The 10,518-nt window shown below is 29.7% G+C and overlaps 2 protein-coding genes across 2 annotated transcripts; one reads left to right on the top strand and one right to left on the bottom strand.

Annotated features, from left to right (window-relative positions):
• Positions 1 to 1,685: 1,685 nt before the first annotated feature.
• On the bottom strand, positions 1,686 to 2,969 carry LOC113375767. Its single transcript, XM_026615714.1, has one exon. It carries the CDS (start codon positions 2,967 to 2,969, stop codon positions 1,686 to 1,688), a length of 1,284 nt encoding a protein of 427 aa, XP_026471499.1.
• A 637-nt stretch (positions 2,970 to 3,606) lies between these two features.
• On the top strand, positions 3,607 to 9,918 carry LOC113375766 (zinc finger MYM-type protein 1-like). The gene is made up of 4 exons (XM_026615713.1): positions 3,607 to 3,685; positions 7,480 to 7,677; positions 7,804 to 8,762; positions 9,901 to 9,918. Exons 1-4 carry the CDS (start codon positions 3,607 to 3,609, stop codon positions 9,916 to 9,918), a joined length of 1,254 nt encoding a protein of 417 aa, XP_026471498.1.
• The last annotated feature ends 600 nt before the right edge of the window (positions 9,919 to 10,518 follow it).

The following is a 10,518-nucleotide window of genomic DNA, read 5'->3' as shown; positions in this document are numbered from 1 at the left end:
ATACTAATAATAAATAATGATTCATTGAGTTTGATATGTGTATGTCATTGGTCAGTGTGCTCAGTAAATCCACAGTTCCCATTCCTGCTCTGAATCCAAACATCGCGTCGTTAAAAATTCGTTTATTTTCTACATACCATTCTATACGTTCTTTCAACATTCTTTCAAAAGTTTTAAAAACACATGAAAGTAATGAAATTGGTCTATAGGAAATCGGTAATGTTGGATTTTTATTAGGTTTAAGACAAGGTACTAATATAACACTTCTCCATTCTTTAGGGATCCAATTGTTTGCAACTATATCATTAAATATATTTATTAATTTGATCTTTAGGCTGATAGGAGACTCTTTAATCATTTTATATTATATTTGGTCAAAATCTGGAGCAGAGTTTTTTTTTTTTTTAGCGCCTTCTCCATTTCTTTTAAAGTAAAGGGTGCAATTAATTCGTTGTTCTCATCTGAATTATTTTCTGTCTCTATTTGTTTATTTACTGCAAAATCTGGAGTGAAGTTTTTTAGAATATCTTGTCCCAAGTCTACTGATATGGGTTTTGCTGTATTTATCATGTTATTTTTATTATTTAGCAATTTAATCTTATTCCATATTAAAGTAGGATTTGAATTTTTATTTATTGAGCTAATGAATTCAATCCATTTTTGCTTTTTTTATTTTTTAAAAGTCTTTTCGTCAGAGCGTTGGTTTTTTGAAAGTTGATGTAGTTTTCATAATTGTATTGCATGCGTAGTTTGCGGTATGCTTCTTTCCTGCTAGATATGAGTGCGTCGCATTCTTGATCTCACCACACTGAGGGTTTGAATAACGTTTTTTTTTGTGATCTTAAATTTTTTTATATTCTTTTCTGCCGCTATTTCTATAATTCGGATTACATGTTCGTATTTAAAATTCTCCTTTTCCCTAAATATAGGCGATTGTAACAATCGTGTTATGTCTTCAGCATATCCTTGCCAATTTGCTTTCTTAATGTTCCACTTTTTTGTGGGGATAATATTTATGTAAGTTGGGAATTCCACATCTATGTTTATAATGATTGGAAGATGGTCAGAACCCAATGCTTCTGTACTTATTTCCCATTTGATAGCATCCATGAAATTATTCGAACAAAACGATAAATCTATACTTGTAGCATTACAATGATTTTTTTTTTTCATAGTAGTCGGTTGACCGTCATTTAGAATTATTAATGAATAGTCTTCTATCATTTCGTATAATTTTTTCCCAGCTTTGTTTGTCATGTTGCTTCCCCATGCCAAGTGGTGACTATTGAAGTCTCCTACAAGAAGGATTTTTTCTGAGATATTTGTTATTATGTTTCTCAATTCAGAAAATTTTATCTCAGCTCTGGTTGAACAGTATACTGAAATTAAACAAAAAGGTATTTCTGTTTTTATTAACACGGCGCATATTTGCATGTTTTCATTTTGGTTTATAAGTTCATATTTTTCACATTCTATATTATTTTTTACTAATATAGCAGTGCCGCCGTATCTATCATTTCTGTCTTTCCTGAATATTTTGTATCCTTTGAATTTCTACTCTACATCGGGCTTGAACGACGTTTCAGAAAAAGCGGCTATGGCGATGTTCTTTTCCCATAAGAAATATTCAATGCTTTCTTTATTAGCAACTAATGATCTACAATTATATTGAAGGATTTTCAATGTCATTTATTGTTTCTGGTAGATGAATTAATTTTACTTTCGATGTCTTGGACTATATCCTTCAGAATTTGTAGAACATCACCTTTCTTCTCTCTAAATTGGTATTTTATGTTTGAAATAGTTTTTTTCAATGGAAACTCTTCTTCGTCAGACTTTTTACGAGGTATTTGTTGTTGTACTTTACTATTTGATTTGTTCATTTTGTTTCTTCTTATTTCCCCATTACTTATGAAGTCTTTTCTTGATTCTCGCTCAGTGATATTTTTTGACGTTGACTTAGTCGCAATATTAATTCCAGATTGTTTCTGATCAGATATTGTTCGATTATTAATTATTCCTGTCTGACTTGTTTCCGTAAGACATTCCGTTTGTTTTGCCGGAAGATCTGGGAATGTTGATTTGTCTCCGGAATCAAATCCCACAGCATTAGCATATGATTTATTATTTATTAGATATTTAGCTTCCATGTAACTTAAGTTATTTTCCTCCATTGTCATTTTTATTTTGCAGTGTTCTTCATATTTAGGACATGTTTTATCCATGGCTTTATGATCCTCTTGACACAGAGCACAAGTCGGATTTTTTTGTTTGTTTGTACAGTCTTTATATTTATGTTCATCTGAACAATGACTGCATCTTGCTTTGCTTTTGCATTGGTTAGTCACGTGACCATACCTTTGACAGTTAAAACACTGGATCATTCTGTTATAGGTAGCTACCCTGCATTTTACTGCAAATATTGATACCTTCTCAGGCAGTTTCTGTCGTCTAAATGTTACAATGCAAACCCGTGTTGATTTGCGTTCATTATCAATTTTTTTATGAATTCTTTTTACCTCCAAAATGGGTACTTCCGAGTATAAATTGGTAATAATTTCTTCCTCTGTTAGGTCAGAGTCTACATCATATATGACCCCTTTCCTAATTAGCAAGTGTGTTGGTATAAAAGTTTTTAAATTATTTTCAATAAATATATCATTGTTAATTAAGTAGTTGGCTATTGTGTAGTCATTAACCGTTATTTTTATGCGATTCCTTCCTATTGCTTTAATGTCTAATATTGAATTTGTAAATTGAGGAATTTTTTTAAAAATTAGTCTTCCTATTGTCATTTGTTTTAAGTTACCACTGATACTGTTCACGGATTCCACATAAATGGAATATGGTCCGATATCATTTTCGGGATATTTTAAATTTTTATATTTATTTGGGGAAATTATCGTAACTTTTTCTTGAATAATAGCAGCATTCTGATTATTTTCGGACAATTGTTCACTTTGCTCCATATTACTCGTATTTATTTAATTCACCATTTTATTATCAATTTCATTTAAATTAGAATTTTGATTTAATTCATCACTATCGTTCATAGAATTTGATTCTTCATCTGTGTCTGCTTCCATGCTTTCATGCCAATTTTTAATCTTTTTCTTCGAGATAAATTCATTATAATTATTTATTATTTTAACATTTTCTGTCGTTTTAATCGATTTTTTTAGTATTTCTGAGTTAACTTTCTTCTTTCCGTCTGTTTTAGCATTTTTAATAACTTTACTTTTATTGACGATACTCTTTTTTACACTTAATGCTTTATTACATAAATCAATTTCTTGTTTATTATTAATAATTTCTTTAATTGCACTATTTTCACTACATTTTTGCGATGACTCAAGGCCATCTGAAATGGATGCATTCATTGCATTTGCAATGCTCGCACCCGTATTATGCACTATTATGTCACTCCCATTGTTATCTTGCGATAACAATCTACCGTTGTGCCCGTACGGGCCCAATTCCATTGTATACAATGTATATCACTCACTATTATTTGTTTCTTCGATCTTACCTGCTCGACGATCTAAACTAAACTGTGAAGAAAAATTGAAATCTGTGTGTTTGCTGATATCAACCCATTTATGGTCTATGGCAGAGAGAATAAAGTCCGGTGAAATGTTAGTGAAGAGGGAAACAACATCTAAACTTACAAAGAAAAAATCAGATGGTACATTAAGGAAGTTAAGTTTGGGAATGAGTTCGAAAAAATTTTTGAAAAAATGCGGAGAATTATGAGTGATATTGGATAAAATTGAACTAATAAATTTAGATAATTTGCAAAGAGGGGAATTTAAGTCAGCAACTATTGGTCGAAGAGGAAAACCATCTTTGTGGATTTTGGTAAGACAATAAAGTTTTGGGGAAATGAGATTGTAGGTTTTTAATTGTAGAGAGAAGGGTTTGGGAATTTGCTTGCTTCCTATGAGTGAATCAATGAATTTCAAAGTATTCCGATTTATAAGGTCAGTGGGATCTGAATTTATAGGTTCGTAAATGTTTACATCAGCTAGGAGGGACATGGATTTGGAAATATAGTCAACTTAATTCATGATAAGCGTGATGTTACCCTTATCTGTCCTGGTAACAACAATTTCTGGGTGTTGTTTGATAAAGGATTTGCAAAAGTGGATGTCTTTGAGTAATTTTTTATGTTGATGAATGTTAGAAATGTCAAATTTATTTGTATGGTGAGTTTCTTAACATTTGTTTATTTTATGGTTGTTTTTCATATATTCTTTCACAATATATATTTGTTTTGAAACTAATTTATTAAATTGGTTACATTTATGTTTTTTTTACATGTTTTTATTTATTTTTGTCTGTAATTATGTATTTTTTATATTGTTTTAAATTGTAACCCTGAAATATTTAATTATAGCACTGAAGATGGGTCAAATCAAGATTCGAAACGTATGTTCTCTGAATAAAAACATTTTTCTTCAATAAAACTCTTTTTAATTACTGGATGGATGCCCAAGAAACAATTTTATCATATATATATATATATATATATATATATATGTATATATGTATATATGATATATATATATATATATATATATATATATAAAAATAGTAATTATTGGTTTTCTTCTTGATATGTAAAAACAAACACTTTTTAAGATTTATAGATTTAATTATAAATGTAACTTACATTATTGGGTGTTGATATTTTTAATCTGTCCTTGTTGGCGGTTCAAACATAACTAACTCTCGCTCAATAATAATCAGTTTTTACCTAATTCGACCCTTATTGTCGGATAAGGGTCAATTTATAAAAGCTTTATATAAATGGTACCAACATACGAGATTAAATTACAAACATATTTTAATGAAAATGTGTTAAACATAAAATATTATAATAAATACATAATAGTTCTTAACACACCACTATTCATAACGCGACCAACTACACGCCTTTCGAATTGTTATTTGGTAGAAAAATAGAGTTACCTTTGACTTTAACAAAATCTAGCAAATGCCAATATAATTACGACTCTTTGTTCATGAATTGAAATCCAGATTGCTACATGCTAACAAACTTGCTCGTGAAAATTTAATACATAGTAAGGAACAAACTAAATCACATTATAATCAAAATATAAATGCACAAACTTTCGAAGTTGATGATTTTGTTCTTCTAAGAGACGAAACTCCATATCCGCGGAGATGTAGAAAGCTTTCACCATTATGGAAAGGCCTTTTAAAATTTTAAAATCCGATAATATTAATAGTACGATTTTAGTTCATAATAAGCCGGTACAAGTCCATAATAATAAACTGAAAACATTCACAGAAAATGATTAAAAGACCCCTGATTTTCGCAATCTTTATCAAACAGTTAGAAAATAAAATAAATGAAGTAATCATAGAATAAGTGGATCAATAATAATAATCATATAATAAGTGTAAATAATAATGCTAAGTTTAAATTTCATAAATTATTTAATAATTTTGATATGTAACCGTTATATTATTGTAAATGTTTATAATATTTTAATATTTCAATAAGTATTTTGTATTCTAAAGTGGTAAAATTAATCTTTCTTTGTATAATACGCCGAGGACGGCTTTATTTTTGCAAGAGAGGTGTTAAGAACTATTAGGTATTTATTATAATATTTTATGTTTAACACATTTTCATTAAAATATGTTTGTAATTTAATCTTGTTTGTTGGTACCATTTATATAAAACTTTTATAAATCGACCCTTATCCGACAATACGGGTCGAAACAGGTAGAAACTGAAAATCTTTTGGCGACAGAATTTTGGATAGAGTTCATAAAATGTATAACAAAGACTGCGATTGTTAAGGGCAAGTAATAGCGGAAAGATTACAAATTGTTTATACGGAGACGGCTCTTAGAAGTTTTTTCGATGGTATCAAAATTCCATTAAAAATTTTAATTAAATCATGTAGATTCGATGACTTAAACGATGCTATCAACTTTGCAATAACTGAAGATTTAAAACTTTCATCTCACATTGGCGTAAATTGTGAATTATGTGAAAAAATAGGGCACAACGCTAATAACTGTTTTTTTTAGAACAAAATATAACCCAAATAATTTTTCTAAGACTTATAGTTATTGTAAGAAAATGGGCATACAATTAATAAATGCAGACATCCCAATCGTAAAGGTTTTATTCCAATATCGCATAGACCGGTATCGTCAACCTCAAAAATAAAAAAATAATTTTGTTCATATTGTCAAACGGATAGTCGGACGGAAAACGCAAAAACAGAAGTATCTAATACAGGGGCGTAACTACCGCCGTATCAGCCGTATCAATGATACGGGGCCCCCGGGCCCAGGGGGCCCCCAACGAGCGTTAACAGAAATTGAGAAAAACTTTTTATTTATTTCATTTTATTGTCGGGACAACTTACATCGATTATCGGCATGTTTTGCCTACGGGGTTTCCCCGTTTAACCCTCAATAATCAATGAAAAACCCTCAATAAACAATGTACAGTTATGCGTACCCAAAATACAATGATATGTTGACAAGCGACAAACGAACAGCAGGGATTTCTTTTAATAAGTAATATTTTTCACAACTGACCCAAAATGGACAAGAAGTACAACATTTGGTACAGAAATAAAGACGTTAGAAAAAATACAATCATTTGATAATTGCCAGAGTTAGTCGAAGGTTCTATATATTAAAAGACAGCGGGGGTTATTTACATATTTCAGTTGATTGTGAATTATTTTGTATTACAATACAAACCACTAGTGTTTTGGTTTAGTGGTGATTTGTGGAAAAGTGTTAGTGGTGATTTAAGGAAAACAATGAGTAAAAAAAAAGAGATTACGCCAGCGGAGCTATGAAACGAAAAATTAAACAGAAAAAAGATGAAGTCCTAAAAAAAGTGCCAAAAATTTCTTTATTTTTTCAAACACCAACTTCTGCTATTGATTTAATTTCCAATGGTAAGTACTACTAAATACATTTATCGAATTTTTAATTAGTTAGTAAGTTACGAATTTTTGATTGTTTTAATTTTATCTAAACATTAATTTTTTATTCGGAAATGATATCGAAGTACATACAGAAAAATTTATTTTGGTGTCTGTTTCGTACGTTTCGCGTTCAATCTATTTATGCAATGAAATGTGTATTTTTGCCATGATTATGAAAAATGTTGGGACTTAGATGGCTTATATGAATAATTTAAGTAATTCATAATAATAAGTATTATTTATTATTCAAGTGGCATTATTATGAATTTTACTGACATGTTCTGCGAATAAATTATTGCAATCAATTTGCTTAACGTATTTGGAAGTCAAATTACGAGCCAATATAAATCTATGAAAAAATTCTTTACCACAAGAATTTATCAAAACATTCGTTCTTATTTTTTTATCATATTTTTAGATACTTATTAATATCATATTTTTAGATACTTATTATTATCATATTTTTAGATACTTATTATTATCATATTTTTAGATACTTCGGAAACTTGTTCATCATTCTTACCGAAAATAGAAGAAAACCAGATCGATGACTCTGAGATGTCTGAAGATAGTATTATATTTTCTTCAGACAGAGGAAGTTTTGGTGATAATCTAACGGAATTTGAACGTAAAACAATTTTTAAACTAGGTCCATTTAAACCACAAGGGCCATTTCCCAAAGATCTCGAAAGTAACCGTTCTTTTTCCGTTTATCATTATTCATATACTAATAAAGCAGGCATAAAGATTTCAAGACCATGGTTATGTTATTCTAATATTTTAAACAAACCATACTGTCACTTTTGTTGGTTATTAGCGGATCGTCGAAGTAAATCATACTCCTCTGCATGGGTTAACGGTGTTTCTATTAGAAGCAATTTTACACAAACTTTACTTGAACATGAAAAGTCACAGCAGCATATTAATGCGTCCCTTTCTCATAATAATTGGTTGCAAGGAAATACTATCGATACTCAATTGTCAAGTGAAATTAATTGCAAAATTACATTTTGGAAAGATGTATTGCATCGTATAATTAATGTTATAATAACATTAGCATCTTGCAATTTACCTTTAAGAGGCCATGACTCCGATTCTGAAAATTTTATGTCAATTTTGCGTTTGCTATCGAATTATGATGCTGTTTTGAAAGAACTTCTTTTAAACCCAAAGGGAGCAATAAATTATTTAAGCCCTTTGATCCAAAATGAAATTATAAGTTTGTTAGGAACCGCAGTTAGAAACAATATTATTTCAGAAATTAAAAAGGCCCCATTTCTAACAATAATTTTAGATACAACTCAAGATTTGTCAAAGATTGACCAACTTTCTCTAGTTTTCCGATACATCTCGATAGGAGAGGATGGTAATAATGTGCCTAAAGAATTAAAAATCTGTCAATCATTTTTGCGATTTGTAGCAGTAAATGACAGCAGAGCCGAAGGACTTAAAATTGAAATTTTGAGTATATTTAATCAATATGGAATCGATTTAACTAAATGTAGAGGACAGGGTTATGACGGAGCAAACGTTATGTCGAGTGTTTATGGAGGGTTGCAATTCCTAATAAAAGAACATGCTCCAAATGCCGATTACGTTCATTGTGCGGCGCACGCATTGAATTTAGTTTTAAACGATGCCGCAAAACATGTCCGTGAAGTGTCGACTTTTTTCGACAATTTAGAAAAAATATACACTTTTTTTGGCAATAGCATACAACGCTGGTCAATGCTAAATCAAGATTCTTCCGAGGAATATTTAGTAACACTTAAAAGGGTATGCCCTACCAGATGGTCTTCAAGGCACGACGCCTTATTAGCAATAAGCAAAAACTATTTATTAATAGTAAAAACTTTGTATAAATTAAATTTAATTTCTAAAAAAAAGATGAACGTGAAGAATGTAAGAATTTAATTAACCTTTTAGAAAGCTATGATTTTTTAGTGCTCGTAACATTTTTTTCTTTATTGTTTCAAATTATTAATCCAATTTCGAAAGCTCTACAGGATGTGAGTAATGACTTACAACAAACTAGCATACTATTAGGAAATCTTTTGAAGAGTCTGCGCGAATTGAGGCATAAAAATTCATTCATTATTTTGTTAAGGAATACTAAGGATTTAGCAAAGGATTGGAATATAAAAACAATTTTTAAAGACAAGAGGCGGAAGATAACAAAGCGATTTTTCGATGAGTTATCACAGGACGAGAGAATTTTAGACCCTGAATCATATTTTAAAGTAAACGTGTACTATTGCTGTTTAGATATTTTAATTTCTCAAACAAAACAAAGGTTTCAAAACCTTTCTGACGTAAATAGTATGTTCAGAATATTGCAACCGGAAAAACTCATGTCTTCTTCAAATGAAGAAATAATAATTGCTTCCGGAAAACTGACGACAAAATACTGCAAAGATCTATCAGGTAATCTTTGCGATCAATTGATAGCTCTAAAAGAATGCTTAAAATCAAAAATCGAGAATATTCATTCCATTAAGGAACTCGCTGAATTATTATTAATAAAATTTAATAGTATTGCATCCAGTTTTCCGGATGTAATAACAGCTTGTATTTTATTCTTGACCCTTCCAGTTACAACCGCAACTGCTGAAAGGAGTTTTTCAAAATTAAAATTGATCAAAAACTACCTCAGAACATAAATAAAACAGGAACGTCTATCAGACCTGTCTCTATTGTCCATAGAAGCAGAAACATTAGAAAAACTAAAAACATCATCAGCTATAAATGATTTAATAAATCAGTTTGCTGATAAAAAGGCAAGGAGAGTGAATATTTAATTTTAGTTACTTGTAAAATATTAAGAATAATATTCGATGTATATTTGAAAATTTGATAAATAAATGTTCTTTTAATTTTTTTAAATGAATTTATTAATCTTTTTATGTTTCTTTAGATTATGAAAAATCTTTAAGGGGGCTCCCAAACCAATTTTGATATGGGGCCCCGCCCTTGATATGGGGAGAGCAGGCCCGTTCCGGGACGGGCATTTTTTGTAAGCAAAGATTCTAAATTAAATTTTAATAATACCTGTGATTCTGTAATTTTTCAATTGTTAAACATGTCAAATAATTTTAATTTTTTTTAATAGATAGCGGTAGTGATATTTCACTAATTACACTTCATGCTATAGACAAAGATACTCTTGTATATCCCGATAAAAAATTGAATTAATTGAAATCACGGCAAATTCACTTTTCACCCATGGTGTCTCTAATATTAAGCTTAAATTTTCAAATCAAATTATAGCACATCCTTTTCAAGTAATATCAAATATTCCTATATAATATTCTGGCACCATCGGTAAAGATTTGTTGATGAAATTTAAAGCAAATATTAATCACGATTCAAATTCACTATCCCTACAATTCAATGATCAAGTAATTACAACGCCATTAGTAAATCATCAAAAAAATTTAATACCTTCGCGATCGGAAATGAAAATAAAAATAGATACTAAATTAACCAAAGACGCTTTATGTCTATCAAAACAACTTAATAATGTTTTAATATT

This window comes from Ctenocephalides felis, unplaced genomic scaffold (assembly GCF_003426905.1).
Source record: "Ctenocephalides felis isolate EL2017-DRISC unplaced genomic scaffold, ASM342690v1 CF-g0.4_SCAFFOLD_01886, whole genome shotgun sequence".
Lineage (NCBI taxonomy): Eukaryota > Metazoa > Arthropoda > Insecta > Siphonaptera > Pulicidae > Ctenocephalides > Ctenocephalides felis.
This window is presented reverse-complemented; position numbering and strand designations above follow the sequence as displayed.